This window comes from Ornithodoros turicata, chromosome 8 (assembly GCF_037126465.1).
Source record: "Ornithodoros turicata isolate Travis chromosome 8, ASM3712646v1, whole genome shotgun sequence".
Classification (NCBI taxonomy): Eukaryota; Metazoa; Arthropoda; class Arachnida; order Ixodida; family Argasidae; genus Ornithodoros; species Ornithodoros turicata.
In genome coordinates, this window is record NC_088208.1 from 40,810,535 (window position 1) to 40,838,045 (window position 27,511).

Consider the following 27,511-nt stretch of genomic DNA (forward strand, 5'->3'; position numbering starts at 1 on the left):
GTATCTCCTGGTTATGTCTGCAAGGTGGAAGTTGGTGGGAAGTTCGAAGCCCGGCCAAGTGGATCTAGTAGCATACCCGCTGGAGGAATTTCGACATTATTCTGCAGATATTCACACCTCCGTGAAAGTACATCCGATGGACATACGTGGGACAGAATTTTCTGACTTGGAAGCGCAAAAAATACATATATTTTACGGGCCGTATGACACGTTTACAGCATATCCTTTCCCAACCTAAAGATGTATAGGAGCCGGAAAAAAAAGGAAAAAAGTATTCGTGGGGGTATAAAAGAAGGTGCGAGACATCCATTGCAAGTCCTTGTTTGCTCCCGATATGATCCCAAATGACGTCCCTGGAACCTCCATAAAACATACTTCGGAGTTTCACTGGGAGTTCATACGGACTGGTATCGAACGAAATGACGCAGTCCCAGGGATGTCCGCGCAGTCCGAAGATGGACGTCCCATAGACGTCCCTGGGACAGGCTTGTGTTATCTGGGTAGCCTGGCCGCACATGAAAATTCCATATGGACGTCGACACAGACATATAAACCTCAACGATCGTAGTCCACAAATCCTCTTACATGGAACATCCCAGAAAGGCTACGTGGGAGAAGACTCGATAATTTACTGTGATGCTGGCCATCTCAACGCTGGTCGGTGGTGTGTGTAGGGCCAAACCCGAAGGTGCATCCCAGATTTGCGTTTTAATTAAAACGGAGATAATGCGGAGTACAAACGAGTAATTCTAACTCGACTTGGCCACTTTTTTCAGTCAATAGTAGGAAGTTTTCCAACACCACCACCCCACTTCCCAATACCCCTCTCGAAAGATCTTGCAACCACCCACTGCATCATCCACTACAACATATTACAACCCTCCTCCCTCCCAAAACCTGCCAGTGCGTGCACGGAAAATAGCTGCAGGTTTCGCGTTTCGTACTGTGTTACTTATCAACGTGGAGTAGTACTCTGCACTGACCCCTTGCACCCAGAAATCCATATGGATGACACCCGGCAGGCTCCAGAAGACAGTTCTCATGGACTTCCCCGCGGACGGCTGCATCTCGCTTTTCCTTGGCAGCGAGGAAGCCATTCTATATGCTGCATCCACATTTCATCACATGTGGTGATTGATCGCCAAAGTTCGTCCCACCTCGGACTGAAACCAGTTCAGCAACTGCTCAGAGACTGCCATGTGCGCTCCCTTTTGATCACATTCACAAGTGAGGAGTGGGGAATATTGTATTAAGCTCCCCCACCCCCTATGCATATTTATCGTCTGCTTTCCCATGAGAGAAGAAAGCTCATCATCCGGGGATGACACAATCAGCTCTAGGATTTTAGTGGTGCTACTGCTCCTCACCATTCTAACAAGAAACACTCACTTACTGACATAACACATTTTGACCATTGGGGGGCTAATTATGCTAGAAAATCCCAAAGACTTTATTTTCTCCAAAATTCATAACCTCGAGTAGAGAAAATATTTTCCACTCAGTAACATTTCTGGAATAAATACTTTTATTTCTCGCTTTCGCAACCTCCCCGTCCATTAAAAACCCAAGGTGACTAGACTCGCATGCAGACATACTCTTTACTCGTTGTGATGGAAAGCATCCACACACATCAAACATATGTAATGCATAAGGGATTTTCTTGAGACACCAATCAGCCGCATATGTCAGCCCTATGTCGGAGGTTCTGGCTCAATACACTCTCCTTTGTCTTGATCATTCGACTCGTCAGTGAAAAGGTACACCACATATGGTGGACACAGAGTATGTTTGGGAGTTTGGAACAGACGCGTTCCTTCTGTATTGAAAAAGGCAGTTTTGTTGCAGTTACCATTAGTCAGCCCACACTATTAAAACAGAACTTCACTGCATAGCGTGCTCTTAGCCAACCAAGCTTCAGTGTTTTATATTTTTGCTGTTACTTCTTCCAAGTGGACCTTGACCCAACCCTCTACATTCTTCAACTCTTCCAACCACCATCCCCAATGACACAGTTCTATCCCCCTGATTGGCTAAAAATGTGAGGTGCACGCCTTTGTGTGACGCTTACGTAGTTATGTTAACTGTCCAAAAAGGTGTATGCCCCACGCTTTCCACAAATCAGGAGTGATAAATGCATCATTATGTGCAATGGTTTGCCTTCACCGAGCTATGTGGTGAAGTTCTGTTTTAAGTGTGTGGTGCCCCATGCAAAAGCTTGTACATATTTAGAAAGCTTCAGTGTTATTTTTTTACAGTTCTTCAGTGCATAATTAGTTGAGTTCATACTACACTTTGTTGCTGCAACAAGGATGGGCCTTGGTTGTGTCCACATTTAAAAGTTCAAAGCTTTCAAAGGAATTGAGGTTAAACAGTTGCACGGGACTCCATTACAGTAAAGCACATTTCTAATTGTTTATATCGGGGGACAACTGCTCTCAAATGGCACGTTGCGGACACAAATTGATTGCGGGGCTAACATATGTGACATTTCAGTCAGAAAATATACGGCTCATTATCACATACGTGAAGAAACGGGCTAATGCAAAATGCTCTCGACAGTAGGTATATCTACCACAAGAGACAAACCCAGAGCTCATTATAAGAAGGCATTCTCAGACAACAACAGCAGTGAGCAGTGACTTAGCATGAAACTCCCATGTGTCACAAATAGGGACATTCGTCCTCCTCGATTAACTTAGGAAAGCATTCCGTCCTGAAATATGTAAAACACGCAATATTCCTTCGTGCAACCCAAATCACAGTGCTGCACCAGAAAGGCCAATATTATTCACTCAGCATATATATACAGCGTGGGTATCTTTGGTGATGGACAGGGACTAATCGTCCAATCCGCAGAGTTAACCCATAGTGTTTTTTGTGACGCAAAACCGATGATCCCTTCAACACGTCCAACACAAGAGAAGCAAGCAAGATGAAGAGAGACATGAGTCATGCAGCAACATGCAGCGGCAGCCACAGGGGGAATCCGGTCCTTCCTCGTCTACAGAGCTTCCCCTCGAAATCCTGCCAAACGTACACGTGTGCCAGTTCTACCACAGAGACCCAAATCTTCCACAGAGTCATTCTGCAAGGACAAATTATAGCTTTTGTCACCACCTTTGAGAGAGGAGCAATGTCCTACCTACGACGTTTATCGCATAACATCAACTAGCGCTTCTATGTGCCCAAAGCATAGACTGCACAACAGGAATCACAAAACAACAAAACATGATGATAACGCACGTAACAGTCACAAAGGGCCGCTACCCGATTGCTACAAGATCATGACTAAGCTATAAGCAGAACTCTGATGGCGTACTGTTCTTGTTTCATTCTGATGATGATGATGCCCGAACAGGCACCGAAACGTCATATTACATTTTGTTTCATTGCTGCGTTAAGCCAGTGTGTGTAAGTTTTCCTCATGATGGTACTTTATGGTTCTTTCATTACTGATGGGTCTTACTCCCTTAAGGGGGTTGTGACACTCTGTCCCGATCTACGCTGGATAAATGCAGTTGTTGCCATTGATAAGAACCTGCATTCCAAGTTTTACAGCAGAAGGGGTAACAGACGCACAGATTGTGAACACCATGAATTCTGGAACTCATCAGTAATGCAGTAACATGCTTACGAGAGCCAATAGGAATTACCCTTTTTTTAGTTCCGTGTTAGTGCCACGTTGCCACTGCGGCTATGAGTGACATAGACGTGGACAGAATGACAAAGGACAGCAGGAAGGGAAGGGGAAGGGAAGGGAAGGAGTGGGGGGGGGGTTAGTATTTATCCTGGGCCAACTTCATGGGGAACTGTGCCCTGTCTGCCACTCCTCTAGCGACTACTATGACTGGGGTGGAGCACGTTGTGTGCACCACGTAATGCACCACGTACATCTATTAAAGTGTCACAGCCCTTTTAAGAGCTTCACAGGTTGGAGTGTTATTCTCCACCCTCTGATATGAGCCACATTCTCCCAAGAGTCTTATGGGCTGATGCATTATGAACCACGCCTGGGAAAGAGTATCGTTTTCACCCAGAATGGGACTTCTCTTAAAATAGCGAGTGTTGTAAAAATGCCCGGAGAGGTCAAGGAAAGACAAGGCACAAACCATGCTCACAAGACTTGAATCCATCATCATTACATGAAACTGCCTGGTTGTTGCGCTGCATCTCCAATAACATTCACATTGGCCTTTAAAAAGAAAGAACCGAATCAAGACACATGCACAGACATTGTCATCCCACCCAACTAAAACTGTTCACAATCAGTAACATTCCACCAGACTGCTCCAGCTATAAGTCGACGCCTTTCATTGCATCCCATCGCTCATGGGTATACGTATCAGACATGCAGTTATAGTACATCTATGCAAATAGTAAATGCTCCAGTGCACAAGTAGCATTACAGAGCAAATGAACTCCACAGAATGAACAAAGGCCAAGGTCATGCTGAGAGAAGGACACTAGAGACACACAATAGTAGCAAAGCATGCCCCACAAGCGAGAGAATGAGACTGCAAACACTTGCAAGCAGTACATCTTCCACATTACGGAATATTTCGTACCGCCTAACACGGCTCTCGTGATGCATATACATATTTAGAGGAGCAATGAAAAACACTACTAACAACACAAAACTAAGGGATTACTGGAAACCCTCCTCAACTCATCAAGCCATCTATCAGGAGTAACCTGATGAGGAGAGGAAAATATTTCATCCCCTCAATCCCATTTACAAAGAACACAGATGGCATTGTGATGACACTGTGATGTAGCGGCGCCGTAGCTCTCACTTGTCACCGAAAATTTGTCTGGCTGTCATCGAGACCTGGCATGATGGTGCAATGTCAGTGTCACTCACTCTCTATTACGAAATCAAGGAACGAGTGGAAGCAGTTTCAGAGGGTTGCACAGAGCAACTTCCTCTCTTTCATGCTAAAGGTCATTGCTCTTGCGTAAATACGCATATTACTTTTCCTAACTCGACGAAAGCAAAAGGAGAAATTTATGGTCTTCACTGCTCCTTTAATGGTGACATGGTGTTGCACACAGTCTTTCACAACAATAAGTCAACAATTGATCATTGAGTTGTGTGTACCAAGACAGAATTATCTGCGATGCCATCTCGAAACATCTCACAGGAAGTGATACAATGGTTGGTTTATAATGAGCTCTCGAGCTTATTGCACCTACCCTGAACCATTACTTATCAATGTGGTATGTAAGAGCATTCTATCTGGTATCGGTTTCACTGGAGAAAGCATACTGCCAGTTGAGCAAAGCACCACATCCACTACATACAGGCACTTTCATAAACAGCCTGGGATGCATGGTATGTGCATGTGATATCAAATTGCATATCATGTGCGCTATCAAGCATGGAGCATCACAATACGTGTTTAACAAATGGTTGCAAAGGAATGCAAGGGACAATAGCAGCAAGATTTAGGTATACACAGAAGGATGTCAATATTTTTCCTAATCAATGTTTCAAAACTGTCGACATTCTATCGAATCACAATATAATACAATATTTTTCTCACGGATATCGATATGCACTGATGAAATATCTCGATGTACGAGTAAATAAACTACTTTATTTCCACAATAATCTCTGGTGGGAGAAGCAACAAACAGTCACCCTAAGTGACTTTTTTGATAAAGTATGGTATCGATAAAGTATCGAGAGCGATATTTATCATTATTCGAAACTCCGATATTTTTGCACCTCTAGCACGAATACCCGAAAGTCGACGAGAGTCAAAGTGACTTCTGCTGCGCCGAGTGAAAAATGCACTAAAAATAGGCCTGCTCCATGCTATGCCTACTCGCTCACTTACTATGTGGACATATAAAGCGACAGTCCATTTCAGCCAATCACCATGCAGGATTTCTAAGACACGAAGGCTACGAGTGGCTGCCTGCACAGCTGAAGACGGCTTGATTGTGTGGCAAAAGCCAGTCACCAGGAAGGAGGTCCCTTAAGGGATCGGGTATTCTTAAATGTCCCTTGGGGAGCAAATGGAGATTAAGTTAAAAATCACTGCCATATGTGCGCTGACCACATCAAGCCACTCACTTTCCCATGGGAGTGCACACATGGCCCCTTTTTCTTATGGTGCGGCAACAGGCAAACAAGACGTGTGAATCAAATAAGACGTGCATGGCACCTTCGAGCCAAACTTGGTGATTTACCCTATCTTGATCCCTGAATAATACCTTCAACAACAATCAAAGGCATCAAACCTTTGATATGAGCAGCTTGCTACAGTGTGAAACATGAAACAAAGCTTGTCTGTTTTGTTTTAACTGACACAAATTAGCAAATTTAATACAAATTATTGCACTGCGTGAATATTAATTAGATCCTCTAGAGTCTGCTAAGGAGACCCCGGATAGATGTTCCATGCATACTTTGATCATTATCCCAACTCTCAAGCTATAAAATTTTACGAGTGACTCGAAAATGAGAGCAAAGAAAGTTCAGTCCAGAATTTCCTCAATAAAAATAATTTATTTGCAAATGTCACTACACCCTGCTCATACAATCCGGACTTTGCCATATTCGTTCATCTACCGCGGACAATCAGCAAAGCCCCGCGTGTCTCAAACGCCGACCATTGAGTTGAATGGTCGTGGGTCTAATAAATAATGCATCACACACAAAGGGGAAACGGCCGAATTATCGACGACGTGGCAAAAGCTCTAGCAAGCTTCAACGTGGGTTGTCAATCAGACCGCAGAGCCACTACGGCAGCTCAGTACCAGCTTCGAGACTGGTACAGAGACCGTGGTACTAACTGTCCGCATGTTGCCAGACACACTTTGTGGGGTTGTCTTCAATGACAAACACGTTTGGAGTGAAAGTAGGGCTGTTTACCCTGGACAGAGATCCCCGCAGTGAGGCACTGTTGCGCTCCGGAACTTGGAAGTCTTCGTCCAGGCAGAGGTCTGTGTCAGAGTCCTCGTCCCTGCGCCGTCCTGCATCATCCTGGGGAGGGTCATGACATAAGAGATGCACAAAAGGTGGACATGTGACAATTGTTTCATGCAATGTGGACGCAGGACATATTTATTGACATTTAGGTAATTTGCGAGCAGCCCGTTCTTTCGCAGAAGACGAGCGTGGCGGCAGCCTCAAACGAGGCCCTCGGGAAATCCCTCACTTTTGAATCATGCAAGCACTTCCAACAATTCCTGGTCCCCACTGTAGCGCACATACTGCAAAAACGCAAGAGAGAAGAGCGTTACTCGTAATTTCTCGCTTCCCGAGGAGACGTCTGCCATACTCAAAAATCGTCCGTCTGTCCTCGCATGACCCTAAAGACCGAAGTGGCAAGTCTAGCGCACTCTGTACCGCTTGTGACTGATGACTGACTGAAACCATTTAATTTATTTATTTATATATAGCAACCCTCGAGGCTCTGGGGAGCATTACAGAGGGGATTGGGCACGATAACACATACGTAAGCTAACAATAACAGGTTGATTGCAAAGAAAGGGAAAAAAAACAGTAAAGATAATGTTAACGTAATAGATTCGATCAATAATAATAACATGTAAACAGCACTATCAAAAACCGTGATAAGACCAACAGAGGAAGGACTAAATAAATAAATTTTACAGCGTATATGCGCATACTGCACTACGAAAAATGTGCAGCGTTATTAATATTTATGACTGAAGGAGGCAGGTCATTCCACTCTTTAACAGTAGATGGTAGAAATGAGTGATAATGTGCAACTCGTCTTGCTTTTTACAGTCTTAATCTTCTTTCGATGGTCGACACGATCCGACAATTAGGATGGTAGTTCTAGTAACGATTCCTTGAGGATGGGCCATGCCATGAGAATGCCATGCCACCACTTCAAAGGCAAACCATAGAAGGTCACGGAGGAATTAGGAATATAGCTCCCTTCCATTTAATCTATATTTTATTCAGAATCTCGACAGTAACAGAAGGAAAGCTCTACGTACAAAATTCGACCGCAATTGGAATGCTACCGTGGTGATGGCCCTTGTCAAGCAGCTTAGCATCGATGTGCGTCAACATGAACTAAATACTTGACTACATGTAGGATCACCAACAAGCCACACGAGGCTTCAAAATTCACCATTCTATGTTGCTTGTACGGAGCGTCAAACACCACCAGTGCCACCATCCACCCAAGTATGCTACTGGACTAAATCTCCAGCATGATCGCATTGCATGGCTGTACATTATTGTAACATTCTGCGATAATTAATTAATTAGCATAATCTACATGCACACTGCGGGTGCATTGCGAGTATTACATCCGCAGGGCACATTTTCTGTGTTCGGACAGGATGCAGATGGCAAACAGCTTATCCTCATCCTCTGCTTGAGCACACTGTGCAATGCCCGATGGAAGCCGAACAAGCGCACTCACTTACGTTGTGCCCAGCTGGTCCCACGAGTTCTTTTTCAACCATTCTAGGACGTGACTCAATGCACTTGAGTTGAAAACGGCCCATTGCCAAAGGCAGGTATTCCGCATGACTTTTCGAGAAGGGATTTGGACTGACTGACCTGTGTTAGCTGCTCCGTGGAAGTGAGCACGTGAGCTAAGGGCAGGCAACACGCTGGCAATGTGTCCAACAGTGTCGGCCTACTGTGAGTCAGCAGGGGCTTCATGAATCTTAAGCAAATGCAGTTAAGGAGATACCACGTTTGAGGCTTCAGAAAAATATGTCAAACCGGCTAAACAGGCGAATAATATGCAGTTTGGATACCTGTAATACATATTGTGTAATCTCCTGCATGTAAAAACGCACGCTAAAATGCGTAAATTATGTGAAACACAAAAAGGATACTTGACATCAAAGTTGTACCACTTGCGCACCAGCCAAGCCTTCTCATAAGGGGTCTTGTTCTCTGGGCTACGCAGTTCAGGTGGTGTCTGCACTGGGGGAGTCTTGAAAGGGGAAAAAAGGACACTTCACTCAGATCACACCAGTAGCACCCACAGCTCCTGTGCAGTCTACACGGCTACTGAATCAAGATATGCAAGCGGAAGCTCATTGGCTGCACATAGTACAACCATTTGTTACTCAATCATTCCCACAGGAGCACCAGGGCAACTATTTCGTCATCATTATGACATCTGCAGCAGGCCCGATCTGCGCAACTGACAGGCCCCACATCTGAGTAACAAACAATTTTACAGTGCTTCATTTGTTGACATTTACCTAGAACACATTGTTTGTCCAGAACAAGAGGTAACCTCCTTACCAATGGTTTTCCACCCAAAACAAATAATGGCTCCCAAATGCTTCAAAAGGTCAGTGGCTCAACACATGAGAGGTAAAATACTCAAAACCATCTCAAATATAAGCATCAGTGTGTCCTGCCACGATGCCCCTATGAGAAAGCCAGGCGGTGAAGGTAGTCAGCGTGAGGCAAATGGTTGTGCCCGTCAAGTCCTTTTCCGCTGGTAACTTTATTAGGGAGGCTCCTCGTTATACTAGGGTGCAGAACTGGAAGAACTGAAAGCTACATTCTTGGTGGACGTGGGTGAAGACTGGGTGGACACTTACAGGACATGTGAAAGTGGACCTTATATGGCTCATAATGCCAAGAAATAGTGCGAGAATTATTAATAACAAAAAGTGGGGACTTTATGAGGCGTTAGACACCCTGCTTGACGCAGGTGCAATGTACGGTGCAGTGCACTGACAGTGAAATGTTCCTTACCGCCGCCCCATTTGGAGCTGCTTCATAGTTCTGAAAGGTAAACATGCACTCATGCAATAGCTGTAGTTTCATATAATTCCCCTTAAGGGAGCATGAAAAGCACATTTGGGGCTCTTAACTCTGCTTCATTGGGCTAGCTGCCTGTATGAGCCAATCACGGAAACTGTTCCCACTCGACGATGTCCTATCACTGCACAGCTCACTTTACAACGAGGCTCAGAAAAAAGGTGACGAAACTTATCAGGTTAAAACCTGATGCTGCTGCCTCAACATTCCACGAAGAATTCAACAGCTATGGAGATGGCGAGGAGCCTAATTCAAATTCAGTTTCTCCGCAATAGGGATACAACCAGGTGTGCAAAATAAAGCCTCTGCAGTATTATAGAACGGCTACTTACGGGCCTCACTCCAGTGAACTGCAGCATTTCATGCTCTTCTTCGATGCCAACTCTGAAAGTCATTGAAACTAAAAATTACGTTTGGGTTAAATGGCACAGTTACAATGGGGAGGGGGGGAATTGCCCACTTGTCCCCCCTGAGAAAAAAAGATGATGACTGCCCTGCACCACTACTTGGCTCTAGGCAAATAAATAAAAATTAATATTATTACAAAATATAAAAAATATAATGGAAACATCTGTGCAAGGTTACCTAAAATGGGAGAATGTATAAGTGAGCCTGGCATAACACCTGCCATAACCTGTGGGAATGTCCTCTCATTAAAACGATTAATGAGGGCATTTTCTGGAGCAATTGAATTGATTGATTGAAAAGCGTAAAACCATAGAAACAGGCAAACTTTCAGGAGCTTGACATCACACGATGATGGTGTGACATTGGACTGCACATTTTTGTTGGAGAAATCTCAAAGGTCACCATTCAACAAATACGTACGGAATGTTGAGCCATGCTAGCAGCTGAGTAGAGAATCCCCCACAAACAATCACAGTGACAATAGCGATGAGCGACGTCGTCGTGAGCATGAGGTGCCGCTGTTCAGACAGCGTGTTCCTTATGGCCAGTGCAAAAGCCATGGCACCGCGTAGCCCTGTAAAATGGTCACACTTTAACTAAACACTGCCTGCAAGGATTAAAGAACAGCAGTTAATGAAAGTGAACACTCTCAGTTGAACTTAAACAAAGAACATCTGAGTTGCGGGCGTGCCATGCTAGCTACCATAGGCATTCCCAGGGTTTCTTCCTGGGGGAAGTGGGGGGGGGACAAAGTGTTCAACCAATAGACACTAGATAATAGAATTACGACAATCAAAACCTCTATACAGCGGACCTGGACGGTAGGGCTCAGACTATATTATGACGACATCTGAGTATAAATCATGACAACCTAAAGAGGGCAATTTCGACAAGTGACCTTGGAGCTCCAGAGGGAGGGGGGACAATCAGAAAAATCGAGTGAATGTCGTACCGAACACAAATCGCCCCCTTGATACCTAATGCAGCCTTCCTGTTCATTTTGCAGGAGTAATGAATTCGTAAATGATCACAACAGCAAACCAAAACTCAAATGCTCTGAGGAGAAATCGGAGCAGCTCCAACGTGGGTGACGTCGTGACCGCGCTGTTGTCTGCTTGCAGTCGTCGCCATTTCCGTCTTGTAGCGTGATTTATGAGTAAAAGAAACCACAATTTAGGCTTTCCTTCTCAAGAAGCGCGACAATGTGGAAAGGGAAAGACAAAGAACCGGTTTCCTCAAACCATCTGCCGCAATGATTGGACAAGTTCTTGACCAATTGAGAGCCTGCTCCGCATTGACGGCCTTCTTGGGAAGGAGAAGAAGAGGGAAAGCGTAAATTGGAGTTTCTTTTGCAACAACGCAACCAATGAGTCTCGTTCCTTTTGTGTTGGTATCAAGATAATGGCACCTTTCACTCCGCGAGGATAAATTTTTGCACTTTAATGTCCCTTTAATTAGGAAATGAAGCTTACCTGAAAAAAAGAGCACATGCTGGAACGCCATAGGAATCTTGTTTGTCCTCCCGAGGTTCAGGAGGAATGTCAACGGATAAATGTAAATGGCTCTACCAACAGCAATGGCTAGCTGCATCGAGACAGTCAAAGAGGCAAGCACATTCATTGAAGTCTACTATCCTCAACACCTTGCATGACAAATTCATTGGCATTGCCTGGGAATAAAGCCCCTAGCTTCCCGCTGTGGAAACTTTACTTTTCCGCAAAGTGGGATTTACAAGTCTGTGGGGTTTCGCGGACAAGAGAAAACAAGCATTCTTGCAGCGTTCTTCCAAGATCGCACACAGACTCATTCTGCGCGCTTTTCCAGCCTTTTGTAACTTGTCAGTAGCACAAAAAAATTTGACTCTACTCTGTCAATCTCTCTCCGGACGTTTGTCGTTAAATTTCCTTTCATCATGACACATTCAGTCGTGTATGTGCCAGCATTATCCGTGGTGTCAGGCATTGCAGTCATGACTGATCATGACTGATGTTGCAGGTCGATTGAAATCCTTACATAATTATGTAAGATATCCAATATTCCACGAAAAACAGACAATTCTGAGGGAAACAGCAGGTTCTGCGAGGCATGGCCAAAATTTCGCGGCTTCACGGAAAGCTAGGGGCTCTACCAAGAGATTGACAGGAACGATGGCCCCCCTTACCGAAGAAAAGGATACGAAAGCGACAAGGATAAACCCTGCATCCCATCTGTGCTTCTTGTATGTGAACATTGACACTCCTATGTAACTGAAGATGAAATTTTCTGCTAGGAAGTTCAACAGCTCAAAGAGCTGCAAGGAAACAGAATTAGTAACAGGACCAGCGGACCATTACGTCTACCAACCTGTTTTGTTCTCTGCCTAGACTCTACGGAGAGGTTGTTGTATGTGTAGTGGGCCTGGCAGATGCCACAGAAGAGGACTGCCACAATACCTTCAACGACAACGCGGAAACGTAAACATTGTGCAAGGCGCGAAACACTGCGCGTCTCACCCGTCAAGTCGAGGGCTTCCGCTATCAGGAACGAAGTGTACGACATGAGTACAAACAGGCAGCTTTCCAGTAAGGGAAAGTCACACAGCTTGGTGAACTTGGTGATGTACAAAATAGTTAAGGCACATATTTTTGCCAACAGCTGCCTTAAAGGGGAAGTCGTGGTCAGTGGGAAGCACACTTCCCAGGAAAAAAATCACCAAAGAATGTCCACTGGGAAGTATAATTCCTGCCTCAGAGTGCAGCTCCATCTCTTACTGGCACTTTGCACTAAACCACGATGAATCAAAAGTCTTCCATCAGACGGCGCTCTGTTTTTCTCGCCAATTGCATGACCCGGAGAAGTTTCAGTTTTGGTTTTGTCGCACGTCCCAACTCAAGTGTTCGCAAAGGTAATTATTCTGCATTCCTCGAATGACAAACTCTTTTTACATGTTTTCGCTGTGTTCTTTGATATGATACAGGAAAATTGCTCCGGGAAAGTGGTCCGCGCAAGGGACAGCGGGAAGTATGCTTCCCACAAACATGGACTGAAATATTTGGGATAGAAATGTGGCAATTGCTATTTTACGTATATCTTTTCACGTTGATTGTGAAATAATAAAGTAGTAGTTCTTTGCGTTTCCCAGAAATTTAACCACGAAAGGTTTAACTTTCCGAGTAAGAAATTTCAAGAGGAGTGTCCTACAGTTAAACGTGCACAAGGGACGGCCTCAACCTCAAGGGGTTCTCAATTTTCACCGCTGTGCAAGAATGCATAATACACGGCTGCAATTGGCCTCTGGTGACGACATCACTTTCCAGGAAGTAGTGGATAGATAATGGGGAAAAGGATATGAGTGCTGTGACACAGCCAGTCACAGATCCAATCATGAAAGAACAAAGAAAGATGTAGACGAAGTTCCCAAATGCCTTGAAAGCTGCGGCCACTTCAAATTCCTTGCCCTCATTGTTGTTTTCTTCGTAACTGGATATGGCCCTGTGATATTCAAGGATGATTCACTGCACACATGTATGGTGTGCTTAAAGAATGTGTTATGTGCCATTCCGTCATGTGACAAGAAAAAGCCCCACTTTTAAGTAAAATCCGCCAACACTGCAAGCTACACAGAGGATTTCACACCCTTCTCTCCTGCTGCCATTTCCCGTACTGCTAAAATCTCCCACTGCGAAAATCTTATCATTTCTTATCTTTTCATTACTGTTTGTCTTCATTACTTTTCATTACTGCTTGCGTGAAACAGGCCACGCGATGTGCCTTTGCCTCAGGCCCCGCACACCCCTAGCACCGGCCCTGAATAAGATAGATGGGGCCCTTTTCTAATCTGGGCTACTCACGACACGAGCCCTATGGCGACTGCGTCGTTGAGGATTGCCTCCCCAAAGACCAGGGCGTACAGATTGACATCCACATGCAGGTCGTGAAAGATAGCCAGCACTGTCACTGCAATGGAAGAACTTTATGTATTCGGGGAAACCTGCAGTCAACGAATGGTACCTGGGTCGGTGGCCGAAATGATGGCACCAAAGAATAGGCAGTTATTAAATGTAAACTCTAGATGAGGCATCAAGAGAAGGAATGCGTATAGGATGACTCTGAAATGAAAATGCATCATATTCAGTGTGTCTAACATATACAGAGAGACATACACTGCTTTCATGGGAGTCTACCTTTACCTGTAATCAGACAAACATGTATTCTCTGCATGTGGGGCTCTGAGCTGAGATGAGCCTTGCCTTCGGTGGACTAGCATTTCACGTAATTACAGTAACAGACTGATTTTTTGACCATCGATTATTCTGATTCGCTCGGTACTTCCAAGTCCCGCAGGGAACCGTGACATTCGCCACAGGATTAACACATTTTTGCTACCATTTTTCCAGTCAGATCCAAGTCCAAAGTCCAGATTCGTTGCGGACAAGCACCAATACGACTATTTTTGGCACTACGGTGGCAACTTCGAAACCGCCATTTTAGATTGTGCACTTGGATTGAATTTGTAATTGGAATCCTAGGTGAGACTGCTCTAAAACTTCAGAACTGTACCTCTAGGTGGTGCCACAACGTCTGCAAGCATGAATGGGCAAGTCCGCGCCGTGCCTTTCAGTGCACCAGCACTTTTCGGAGTCAGGACGATATCATCACACGTAGGTGAATGTCGGTCGTTTACTGTACATTGTTACAGGACATGGGGTTTTATCTAGCATGGTGTTACGCATTTCGTGTACCTATTTGTTTCGCATGTGAGCTCTGTACCTACTCACATCCACACCGTACTGCAGGTAGGTTGTCGCTGGGGGTGCAGGACAAGTTAATATAAATGTACTTTCGTTGACCTGCATCTGGGAACTTTAGAATACTGCAAAGCTATAACTGCTGACCCATTCTAATTAACTATAACCTCACTATATGTATTACGTATAGTGATGGTTTTCGTGCATGCAACAGGCATGAACGATCAAACAATGTGAAAGTGAATTTTAACAGAGAGGCAGCATCTTGAGCATTGTAGATGCTGTGCCCTTACTAGTTTGTAGGTAAAATTTTATTGATTGTGATCTTATCTGGCCCATGGAGTTCCCTACTTGATGTCATAAATAAATAAACACTGACTAAATATATGTTCACTGACCCAACAACGAAGCAGGATATGGTTGTTCCAACGAAGGCATAAGTCATGATCGTGCCCAAATTTCTAAAGAAGAATTTCTGAAAGCAGCAAGATCAAAATATGAGAACACTGTGACACACACGCGTTGAGCGCCTACCCGTTTCAAACTGTAACCGGCATTGAAAATGATTGGGGGTAAAATGATGTTGAAGAATACTTCTGGGTCAAACGTCGCCTGGAAGAGAGGAAATACAAAATTGTGCAAGTAAGGTGAAAGGGCATTTTCTAAGCAACATAACATAATACATAGGACAGCTATGTCCAACCTAAGAATGGCATGTTTTCTCCCTGCTCTATGTCTTTTCCTATTGGCTGCAATAGCTAACTACAACATCCTACATGGTGACGCAGTAACGTAGCCAGAAGAATATTTCAGAACGAGTTCTACGGATGATGCAAAGGAACGGAATTTAACGGAAAAAATGAGCTGCAGTAAACAAAATTCATATAAGTGAACGTGCAAATCCTGTAACTATCTGCCCCATAAGAACCAAGTATAGTGTGCAAAGTGCTCTTCTATATATAGTGAGCCCTAACTAATGTGTCCTGGAGTACCTAGTCCCAACTGTTTTGGGACTAACATCTCCACTTTTTTTCTTTTTCCAATCAATCAATCGAGACAAAGGTCCAGGCGCCCCATGCATGAAAGGGGGGACCATCCCGACTTGCCGATGCCTTTTTAGCCACCCCATCAGATCTAGGACTAAGCTACCGATTATTGTGATACTCGTACTGATTGATGGCAGTTGAAGAAATGGAAAAAAGTCCCTCATCCATTACAACAACCCATATTGATATAGCTTCTACGGCAGCTATGAAAACGTGGGAATTGAAATTAGAAAAAATAATTCATCAATTAATTTATCAACAGGCACATTTAAGGTGACCTTTTGATTGAGTTTCCTGCCCTCGACATCCGTGAGCTCCCCTCTGAAGTTGTAGGCATACGTCTTGTTTTCCTTCCTGCCCAGGTCTGGCTTGCTGATCTCCAGCACGACAAAGACGTTGTCTGGAGGGAAGCTGTCACTGTAGTTGCTGCCCTTCACGGGCAGCACTCGTAGGTGAGAGACCTCCGTCTCCTCACTCGCGTAACGTATTATTGATCCTACCAGCAGGCCTGGAGAAGGTAAAGTAAGCGTGGTTAGGGCAAAGTGCTATCAACATGAATTTACAGCCACAGGATCCATGCTTCATTCACAATTCAATTGAATTTCTAGTTTCACAGTGCCCGTAAACAACCCAAGTTTGCCTGTGGCAATACAATACATAAGACAATACTAAAAGAGAATGGATCTTATCTAACGATGTCAATTCGTTTGTGCACGAGACATTGTGCGTATTAATCTTATCTCTTGCCAGATAAAGAGGATGCTTTTCCGTGCGCAGTGCAGTGCTCTTTGACAAAGAAACTTTGTTAGCAGGCGCTGACGTATGGTCACGAAAGTCAATCAATCGTATAAATCTGCCCTTAGCGAACAACTCACATTAAATGACTTCAACAACAACCAAAGCTCAACGTACAATCGAGCACAATCGTGCTAATCAGATTTTATGACCTGTACAGCACGATAAGATAAACTCCATATCTACCCGACAACCAACGTCGTATATAGAATTGTAACACAATTGTGCCCATGAACGTTAACGTCGATGTATCGTCGTTGCCAATGAAATAATGTCAATCACTAAAGTTTGATTTGCAGAGGAAAGCCTGCGCGTTGTGTCGTGTTTCTGCTATAAGCGACTTCAGAGGAAGCTCATGAACTCGATGAGTTTTTTACTCGTCAAGTTTTTCTACTGCCAGGGCACTCAGAAAAGACACTCACCAAATATAATAGCCAGTCCTGTCTCGTGGAGAAACCTCGCTCGGCGCCGTTTAAACAACCAGATGATGCACACGGTGAGGATCAACAGAAATGTGTACACTAGTATGTTGACTGTATCCACTCGATGTAGAAGTCGGGCTTTTTCGTCCATTTTAATATCGATGGGGGCACTTGCCCGGCACACGGCGACACATGAAAGGATGCCGACTGCCTTGTAGACGGCCATCTTATTCGTCACGCGAAGCACCATTGCAAACACCTTTCTTTACACACGTTATTATGTGCGCGTCACGGAACCGTGGTACCAGCGTGGGACTGGAAACATTACTGACCAAATTGAAAACCACAACGCATTGACGTTAACCGAGTTGATTCTGCGAACTTGGATGCCAACTCCTCCGGCTTCTTCAAAATCATATGTTTTCATAGCCCGCACAGAATAAGATTGAGAAGTACGCCAAAACGTGCTTTGCAACATACTACACATTTTTAACTTCGTATTTTTTCAGTAGCATATTTTAGAATGAAATATAAATTGAGCCGCTCATTTATTATTTTATTGCCCTACACGCCCTCCTACCCTGATCTGCGGTGCTCGTCCTTGGGGAGTTCGCGAATTATAACCAAATTTGTAGTTGGACTTGAAGGACGAAGAACGTGCGATCTTGTTAACGACCTATTACAGAAACAGCAAAGAAGCGGTGCAAGGGCTGATATCTAAACAAGGTTTGTGCATGCCGTGCCTGGAAGGAGTGTATTAATTGGAGAAACAGATCAGGTAATGTTAGATTCCGGTTTCGTTATTACAAGCGCATGACAACTGTGACCACTATCTAGGCGCATCTTTCATATTAATCCATTGTCTGCGGTCAGTGTAGCGACGATGTGTTTTACAGAGTTTAGGAACAGCTCCCATTTCAGAAAAGAGTGTGCCAGAACGGCGTTAACTGATTAAAATGAGATTGTTGTGAGCAACAATCTTGTTGCAATCAAGTTGCCCCTGACGCGACACATTCCCAGAAATGCATGTCCATTTTAATGTCTCACCAGTTTCTGTTTGTTAAAAAATATGCTGTAAAATGAAACAGAAACAGAAGTGAAACTCTGCCCACACGGGCGTGTTGCCATGTATGTCAAACCTGTACCCGTACTCTGCCGTCATATATTATTGATTGAGTGGGCGGCCTTTGATCATTGCTCTCGCGACTCGGATTGCCACAAAACGTGTGCTTCCTGTAGATGTCATGATTAGTTTCTCTGTCTTTTTCCAATTTCAATTAGGTTCTGTATGTCAGTTCATGTAACCGGAAACCTAGGCCCCGCCTTCCCGTAACACCCAAATGTCCCTGGAATGATCCCCCTTGTATGAACGCATGTAAATACGGTTGATTTCCCGCATTTATTTTGACACTTTGCACCTCGAGGACGGGAACAATGTGTTTATGTTTCACAGATATCAGAGATATTCAAGCTCATTCAAACAAAAAAGCGGGGATAGAAAGATACAAATCGGAAGTTCACTTGTGGTAGACGTCACGAATATCTTCGACCAATCGCCACCCGCCCCAAAGTTATGCGGCTTCCTTTGTGTCGAAGGGTGGTGGTGTGGTGACGACTGACTGGTGTGTGGCCACCGTGTGTGTGACAGACGACGTGTTTTCCAAAATCTCGTGGCGTTGACTGCCCGATGCAATGTCTTTAACAACGCCGGGCATGAAATTGGAAATTAACTCGAGTCCGTTATACCGAAGACGACACGTAAATGAACGAATGCGACAATTGAACATTTGTGAGCAGCCAGCGGATTATGATAATGCTCCAACAGGGTCACCCTCTACAGTTGACACCGATCACGTTGAGTACGTACTAAAGTGGCCTTCTGCTTCGGACGCCTTCAAAGTATTAGGCTACGAATGCACATATTATGTTCACTTATAAGCTGGTCGTGTCTTCGAAATAACGCCAATACTTCTAGGATAACATGACCGGAAATGTAGGACAGATTGAAGAGGTTCCAGGAAAAAGTTTGTGCCTATGGCTGCACTAAAAGTGATGGATGAGTTCAGGGCACTTGATGTTAACCGTTAAGAAACTGATTGATTGATTACCGTTGTCAAAGAAATCCATCCTGTAAAATGGACCACATTACCAGGTTGAACAGTGAGAGCTTGCAAGTTTTTGAAAAAAAAGAAAAGCTAGAACAGAAAGAGGCAGCGTGTAGAATATGAAGGACCATCTTGCAGGCAATCGTGAGTCTGTTCTAAGTGTGAAATTTTATTTTGTACAGACAGCCGAGCTTCCTGATGTCTCTGGACGCGATGGCATGCACTCGCTGTGGAGACGGCTTTGAACCCCACGAGAAAATTGTCAACTCTCACGGGGAAGTTTGGCACCAGTCCTGCTTTGTGTAAGAAAGTTGTTGACATACGAAGTGTTCATTTTGAACAGAGCATAGAATGACTCGTAACGCCCAACCTAAAATGTGGTTGTGAAGGACTACACATGTGAAGAGCTGCTGTCAGACGTGACCATTTTTACTAATACCACGGAAATGAACTGTACACTACCATTTTTACTAGAAGACTGTACTAACAATGTATTAAACCAGAAACAGTCTCTCATTGGTTGATGAGATCTGCAAGAAATGTTACTCGAATTTGATCGCAGTCTGATTGCCCTTTGCTTTTCCTCAAACACTCGTATTTGTATCTGAAAATGGGATATTTGGAGGTGTTTAGTGATGCGTGGGTGGGCCCTTGGTCTTGGTTCTCTACTTGTATAATGGACATTTAGGAAATGTACTCGGGGTATTGCTGGCTGTACAACTTTCTTGTTTCTTCCAGATGTGCTCAATGCTTCTGTTCTTTTCCTGATGGCATCTTTTACGAGGTACTCTTTCTCTTTACATTTGTCCTTGGTACATCTATGACAACCCTGAGATCAATAAATTTGATTACTTTGACAGCCCCATGGTGGTGCTTCTCAGATCCTCCGAATTGAAATTCCCCCCCGCACTTTTGCTATGCCACAAACTTTTCAACTTTAGTGCAGAACTGTAATACACAACATTGACAAGGAGTTTTCATTTGGCACTCAATATAGTCAGCGTGAACCAGCTGGGCTAGGAAACATCACAAAAAAGTGGGTTCCAGCAGGAATGGCTGTTCCTATTCACTAGTGAGCCAGCTGGGCTAGGAACCATCACAAAAAAGTGGGTTCCAGCAGGAATGGCTGTTCCTATTCACTAGTGAGCTTGTTTGTTAGACCTATGAGCGGATCTAGAGGGGGGGGACCAGATGTCCTGACCCCCTCCTTAATTTCTGTGTTCGTATAGTGTTTAATTGACCCTAGATCGCCTGTCTAGCATGCTGTCCATGGCTGGAACCCCTCCTCAGAAAAATCCTGGATACGCCCCTGGTTAGACCTTGGGGTACGCTACCGCGAGCTTTTTTGTGACACACAATAATGGGCAGAGCATGGTCTAAGGATATCACTTGCTGTCCCTTTTTCCAAGTGTCTGAGCTGCTTCACGACCCCCCCCCCCCCCCCCCCCCCCCCCCCCCCACACACACACAGTTTGGGGTGCACTGATGTGACAGACTGAGAGCCGATGAAAACTGAAGCTCGAATGTGTAACTCTTTCCAGTTTGAGGGACGTAAGTACTGCGAGCATGACTTCCACGTGCTGTTTGCCCCCTGCTGTGGCAAGTGTGGAGAGTTCATCATCGGCCGTGTCATCAAAGCCATGAACAACAACTGGCACCCGGAGTGTTTCCGCTGCCAGCTGTGCCAGCTCCCCCTGGCGGACCAGGGCTTCATCAAGAACGCTGGAAGGTGTGGCTGCTTTACACTCACCCCAACACCCTCTTGACTGCTTTCACTCTGTTTCAGGGCTCTGTGCCACGAGTGCAATGCAAAAGAGAAGGCTGCAGGCATTGGAAAGTACATCTGTTACAAGTGCCAGTGAGTAGATCTTGCCCCACTCGGAACAGTGGAATTAATCCAGAATGTCTTGCGTGAAATTGGGCACACATTTGGGTGTTATAGAGTCTTTTTTTCTTTTTTTTTTCCCCTGTGACATGGGCAAAAAAAATGCCTAAGTGCTTAATGCCTTATGACATTTCAGTCATTAGTGCAGTGCCACACTGACATTTGTCTTAATGACACTTTCTGCCTAATGAGATCGCCACAACTCGTTCGCCAATGGAATGCCTACTCTTACTCCCATTGTCTGTGCAGAGTAACAATTTTATTCTTCCACAAAACCACTTTGTTCTGTGAAGGACACGATTATTTCATAATTTGAGGCTAGACGAGTATTCTTTGATTAAATAAAAGCAGGAGCTTTCTCAAATTTTCACCAACAAAAGCAAAAGAACGTGTGACGGCCCAAAATATCGACATCGTGGCGTTTAATGTCATTGCAATCTGACGTGTGGCACGACCATCATGGATAATGCCATTCGGGACCCTAATGGCGTGAGACGATAATGTCATTTGTTCTGCTTATGTGGCACATGTATTGAAATAAAAGAAAGCTTCTCGTCAATATGGCACTATGCTATACAACAACACTGTATGGAGGAAAGCATCCATGTCTTGAGTTCCCTTCTGGAACCTGTTGTACAGAGATGTTCAGGCACACATTGTGGTGCGCAAAACTTGCAAATTCGGAAGGCGATTCCACAAAGAAAATTGGATTTTGCTTTATTCGGACGAGAATCCATTTGGAAAGTAAATATGGGTTTAAGTCTATCTTCAGCCCCAAACGTTGAGATGAATCCCTGCTGTGACGATGCTTGATTAACCAAATTAGGCATCTTGCATGGCCCTGTGTTCACCATATTCAGCTTGAGTAGGTGGCATATTTGCCTCTCTCCACAGTGGCATAATAGATGACCAGCCCCTCAAGTTCCGGGCCGAGCCCTACCACCCTTACCACTTCAACTGCACCACCTGCAGGTAAGCTTCAAAAAGCGGAGAACCACTGAGAGTTGAAATAAATGTGCAATAGTGTGGAACTGACTGCCGAAGCTCGAGAAGTGAAAGGAGAACTGTACTGTCTGCGTTGCCACGACAAGATGGGCATCCCCATTTGCGGTGCCTGCAGACGTCCCATCGAAGAGAGGGTTGTCACTGCTCTTGGGAAGAACTGGCATGTGGAGGTAGGTTTCATCCCTAGGAGTCATAACAAGAGGTTAGCAGCGTCTTTGCTGCTATACCATTCATGAAACTTGCTATATGCCTGTACCCATGCCTTGTAAAGCATGCTTGTCCCTGCGCACATTTGCTGTACATGATAGGGAATGCAAAATGGCGATGAGCGCTGTAATAGCGTATGGTGCGAATGTATCAACATTTGCATGATGCCACCTTCCTTTGTTATGTGGTCAATAGTGTACGACAACGCGCACCGCATCCGTGTTTCTGCACGAGGCCCATGTCAACCTACGGTTGGGTATGCCGTTGCACCGCACGCAAATCATATACTGTCAAAGGGCAAGCACTGCCCTTCGCCTGCTGCAGTGCTATCGCATTTCGCACGCGTTTGGCAGTGCGCCAGGGTCCCTCGTCTGCTGCAGTGCTATCGCATTTCGCACGCGTTTGGCAGTGCGCCAGAGTCCCTCGTCTGCTGCAGTGCTATCGCATTTCGCACGCGTTTGGCAGTGCGCCAGAGTCCCTCGTCTGCTGCAGCGCTATCGCATTTCGCACGCGTTTGACAGTGCGCCAGAGTCCCTCGTCTGCAGCAGTGCTATCGCATTTCGCACGCGTTTGGCAGTGCGCCGGAGTCCCTCGTCTGCTGCAGTGCTATCGCATTTCGCACGCGTTTGGCAGTGCGCCAGAGTCCCTCGTCTGCTGCAGTGCTATCGCATTTCGCACGCGTTTGGCAGTGCGCCAGAGTCCCTCGTCTGCTGCAGTGCTATCGCATTTCGCACGCGTTTGGCAGTGCGCCAGAGTCCCTCGTCTGCTGCAGTGCTATCGCATTCCGCACGCGTTTGGCAGTGCGCCAGAGTCCCTCGTCTGCTGCAGTGCTATCGCATTTCGCACGCGTTTGGCAGTGCGCCAGAGTCCCTCGTCTGCTGCAGTGCTATCGCATTCCGCACGCGTTTGGCAGTGCGCCAGAGTCCCTCGTCTGCTGCAGTGCTATCGCATTTCGCACGCGTTTGGCAGTGCGCCAGAGTCCCTCGTCTGCTGCAGCGCTATCGCATTTCGCACGCGTTTGACAGTGCGCCAGAGTCCCTCGTCTGCAGCAGTGCTATCGCATTTCGCACGCGTTTGGCAGTGCGCCGGAGTCCCTCGTCTGCTGCAGTGCTATCGCATTTCGCACGCGTTTGGCAGTGCGCCAGAGTCCCTCGTCTGCTGCAGTGCTATCGCATTTCGCACGCGTTTGGCAGTGCGCCAGAGTCCCTCGTCTGCTGCAGTGCTATCGCATTTCGCACGCGTTTGGCAGTGCGCCAGAGTCCCTCGTCTGCTGCAGTGCTATCGCATTTCGCACGCGTTTGGCAGTGCGCCAGAGTCCCTCGTCTGCTGCAGTGCTATCGCATTTCGCACGCGTTTGGCAGTGCGCCAGAGTCCCTCGTCTGCTGCAGTGCTATCGCATTTCGCACGCGTTTGGCAGTGCGCCAGAGTCCCTCGTCTGCTGCAGTGCTATCGCATTTCGCACGCGTTTGGCAGTGCGCCAGAGTCCCTCGTCTGCTGCAGCGCTATCGCATTTCGCACGCGTTTGACAGTGCGCCAGAGTCCCTCGTCTGCAGCAGCGCTATCGCATTTCGCACGCGTTTGGCAGTGCGCCGGAGTCCCTCGTCTGCTGCAGTGCTATCGCATTTCGCACGCGTTTGGCAGTGCGCCAGAGTCCCTCGTCTGCTGCAGTGCTATCGCATTTCGCACGCGTTTGGCAGTGCGCCAGAGTCCCTCGTCTGCTGCAGTGCTATCGCATTTCGCACGCGTTTGGCAGTGCGCCAGAGTCCCTCGTCTGCTGCAGTGCTATCGCATTTCGCACGCGTTTGGCAGTGCGCCAGAGTCCCTCGTCTGCTGCAGTGCTATCGCATTCCGCACGCGTTTGGCAGTGCGCCAGAGTCCCTCGTCTGCTGCAGTGCTATCGCATTTCGCACGCGTTTGGCAGTGCGCCAGAGTCCCTCGTCTTCTGCAGTGCTATCGCATTTCGCACGCGTTTGGCAGTGCGCCAGAGTCCCTCGTCTGCTGCAGTGCTATCGCATTTCGCACGCGTTTGGCAGTGCGCCAGAGTCCCTCGTCTTCTGCAGTGCTATCGCATTTCGCACGCGTTTGGCAGTGCGCCAGAGTCCCTCGTCTTCTGCAGTGCTATCGCATTTCGCACGCGTTTGGCAGTGCGCCAGAGTCCCTTGTCTGCTGCAGTGCTATCGCATTTCGCACGCGTTTGACAGTGCGCCAGAGTCCCTCGTCTTCTGCAGTGCTATCGCATTTCGCACGCGTTTGACAGTGCGCCAGAGTCCCTCGTCTTCTGCAGTGCTATCGCATTTCGCACGCGTTTGGCAGTGCGCCAGAGTCCCTCGTCTGCTGCAGTGCTATCGCATTTCGCACGCGTTTGGCAGTGCGCCAGAGTCCCTCGTCTTCTGCAGTGCTATCGCATTTCGCACGCGTTTGGCAGTGCGCCAGAGTCCCTCGTCTTCTGCAGTGCTATCGCATTTCGCACGCGTTTGGCAGTGCGCCAGAGTCCCTCGTCTGCTGCAGTGCTATCGCATTTCGCACGCGTTTGACAGTGCGCCAGAGTCCCTCGTCTGCTGCAGTGCTATCGCATTTCGCACGCGTTTGGCAGTGCGCCAGAGTCCCTCGTCTTCTGCAGTGCTATCGCATTTCGCACGCATTTGGCAGTGCGCCAGAGTCCCTCGTCTGCTGCAGTGCTATCGCATTTCGCACGCGTTTGGCAGTGCGCCAGAGTCCCTCGTCTGCTGCAGTGCTATCGCATTTCGCACGCGTTTGGCAGTGCGCCAGAGTCCCTCGTCTGCTGCAGTGCTATCGCATTTCGCACGCGTTTGGCAGTGCGCCAGAGTCCCTCGTCTGCTGCAGTGCTATCGCATGTCGCACGCGTTTGGCAGTGCGCCAGAGTCCCTCGTCTGCTGCAGTGCTATCGCATTTGGTACGCGCGTTTGGCAGTGCGCCAAAGACTACAGTGATTATTTTTGTTTTAGCACTTTGTGTGTGCAAAGTGTGAGAAGCCGTTCCTGGGTCACCGCCATTATGAGAAGAAAGGTCTGGCCTACTGCGAGACTCATTATCACCAGCTGTTCGGCAACCTGTGCTACATCTGTAATAGTGTCATAGCGAGTGATGGTAAGGATGTGTAGTACTTGCTACAGAAAATCTAGAAAAGGTTTCTTTCTGCAGTTTTCACAGCCCTCAACAAGGCCTGGTGTGTTCACCATTTTGCCTGCTCCGTATGTGACCAGAAAATGAGCCAGAAGTGAGTGGCCTCTCGTTGCCTTGTTTTGTGTTCGCTCAATAAGTAACGTCTGAACAGCTCCCTTTAGTTCGAACCGCACTTTATTAGAACAAACCTTCTGTCCCCTTTGAGTTGAAATTAAAGGGATTGCACTGTATTGTGCAGCAGGCAGAACCATAATATTGTACCATATAATGGAACGCGCGAGGTGTGGTGTTGTCAGAGAAACTGTTATCTTAAATTTCCTTTTATTTATCTTTCTTTGCAGGACTAAGTTCTTTGAAGTTGACTTGAAGCCGGTGTGCAAACGCTGCTATGAGAAGTTTCCCAGTGAGCTACGGAAGAGATTGAAGAAGGCATTTGAGAGAGTCCCCAAGAAGAGCATTGCCTAGGAGACTCGTGTTTTAGGAGAGTTTTAACCATACACGTTTCATCAGTGCCTTACATTAGTAGTACATGCTTCTATAAGAGCTTTGAAATTAACCCATTTTTAGTGCGCTAATATATTTTCGCTATGTAAGCTTTCATGAGAAATAGCTCATCGCCAATTGACCCACAACACGTTGTTGGACAAAGATATGTTTATAACTGCTTTCAGTCTGAAATAAATCGAAGAACAAATTAAGATAGTGTGAGCAAATTGTAAAAAGATTTAACAGATCGTGTCTGGGCAAACGAAGATATAAAACAATGAGGATTGTGTCGTCCTCTTTATTGTGGGTTTCACCTGGGAATTTGCTGCTGGTCGTTAAAGCCGTATCCTTAAATGATCCTGGACTTGACCCTCCACTCCAGTTGCTCGTTGAGCCCAGCTTTGTGCCTCATAAATCAACACTGACTCAAAACGCCCTCAGAGTGAAGGAAATCCTTCGCACTTTCCTCAAGTACATGTTTGCGCCGGTGTTTCTGTGAAGCCCAATGGCTCCTCAAGAGTAGGAGCAGTTCTTTACTCCACTTACTCAAGTCGAGGGTGTTGAGTCGAGGATCGTTTACGCATATGGCCATTACTCCACTGACTGTTCTTTTTTCTTTTCCTCTTTTTTTTTTGGCAGGGAAAATGAAAATGATCAAATCAAAGTAACATCAAAGAAGCAAGGAAGACACATTTAACATAGCCGAAAACTGTTTCATTCATCAAGCAGTCTACCATGAGCCACCATGCACAATATTTCAGGTGTATGGTGTATTGTCAATCGAATTTATAAAAACACCCTAAGAAAGCAGCCATCAGTCTGGCCCGATGTCCTCGCATGACGTCAGCAGACGAGCATCGGGGCTTCCTGGAAAGCTCTCATTGGGTGCGTTAAGCATCTACTCCAGAGTCAAGAGTCATTCCTATATCCACTAAACGACCGAAACGGAAATGCAGTGACGTAATTCCGTCAGGTTTCGCGCGTTTTGCCGGCATTCAACTGACATGGAGGGTGTGTGCGGATCAAGTACTCCCCCGCACGGGTTTACCGCCCCCCTACCGTGCTCACTTTCGGTGGCGCACGACGACGCATTTATGTATGCGATCAAGGCCACGGAAACTCTGCTCTCATTCCAAGGGACCGCCTAGAGCTACGGGTGGCTATCACGTTCCGTGCAACGTCTTGAAGACGTGACGTTTGCGACTTTCCTGGTATGTCTCAGGGATATATGGTGTTCACTAGCTGACGCTCTCTGAAGCGGAAACGTGGGACCGGAAGTGGTAGAGGCACCTGTTGACCACCGAAAATTGGTGTGCTTCAGGAGGGGTTCTGTGGAAGCTTTACGTAAGGGAGAGGATTCCACCCACTTTTGCATCTCCCCAATGCACCACAAAAGGTACGATCCCCCCCCCCCCCTTCTGGCTCATGGGCGTACCGAGAGGGAAGGGGCGGGGGACGTGCTCCCTCCTGTAGTTCCAAGGTCACTTGTGAGCTCTTTAG

The 27,511-nt window shown here is 46.3% G+C and overlaps 2 protein-coding genes across 8 annotated transcripts; one reads left to right on the top strand and one right to left on the bottom strand.

Annotated features, from left to right (window-relative positions):
- Window positions 1-1,579: 1,579 nt before the first annotated feature.
- On the bottom strand, window positions 1,580-17,611 carry LOC135367371 (sodium/hydrogen exchanger 7-like). 5 transcript variants are annotated; one of them, XM_064600604.1, is made up of 19 exons: window positions 17,180-17,610; window positions 16,241-16,470; window positions 15,451-15,528; window positions 15,315-15,391; window positions 14,180-14,277; window positions 14,020-14,125; window positions 13,517-13,660; window positions 12,682-12,785; window positions 12,533-12,621; window positions 12,366-12,479; window positions 11,662-11,773; window positions 10,610-10,763; window positions 10,114-10,165; window positions 9,716-9,745; window positions 8,836-8,936; window positions 8,552-8,660; window positions 6,881-6,991; window positions 4,119-4,192; window positions 2,989-3,085 (listed from the first exon to the last, which is right to left on the bottom strand). In XM_064600604.1, exons 1-18 carry the CDS (start codon window positions 17,427-17,429, stop codon window positions 4,139-4,141), a joined length of 2,013 nt encoding a protein of 670 aa, XP_064456674.1. In that variant the 5' UTR covers window positions 17,430-17,610; the 3' UTR covers window positions 2,989-3,085; window positions 4,119-4,138. The 5 variants fall into 5 exon arrangements, with proteins under 5 accessions (XP_064456671.1, XP_064456675.1, XP_064456674.1 ...); XM_064600602.1 differs by having other exon boundaries at window positions 2,995-3,085; window positions 4,110-4,192; XM_064600601.1 differs by lacking the exon at window positions 4,119-4,192 and having other exon boundaries at window positions 1,580-3,085.
- A 173-nt stretch (window positions 17,612-17,784) lies between these two features.
- On the top strand, window positions 17,785-26,223 carry LOC135367373 (LIM and senescent cell antigen-like-containing domain protein 1). 3 transcript variants are annotated; one of them, XM_064600608.1, is made up of 10 exons: window positions 17,785-17,905; window positions 19,467-19,586; window positions 20,023-20,068; window positions 20,826-21,013; window positions 21,071-21,142; window positions 22,064-22,141; window positions 22,194-22,344; window positions 25,348-25,489; window positions 25,544-25,619; window positions 25,867-26,223. In XM_064600608.1, the coding sequence occupies exons 2-10, from the start codon at window positions 19,483-19,485 to the stop codon at window positions 25,988-25,990; spliced, it is 981 nt and encodes a 326-aa protein (XP_064456678.1). In that variant the 5' UTR covers window positions 17,785-17,905; window positions 19,467-19,482; the 3' UTR covers window positions 25,991-26,223. The 3 variants fall into 3 exon arrangements, with proteins under 3 accessions (XP_064456678.1, XP_064456679.1, XP_064456677.1); XM_064600609.1 differs by having other exon boundaries at window positions 17,789-17,957; XM_064600607.1 differs by lacking the exon at window positions 17,785-17,905 and adding an exon at window positions 18,761-19,038.
- Window positions 26,224-27,511: the final 1,288 nt, after the last annotated feature.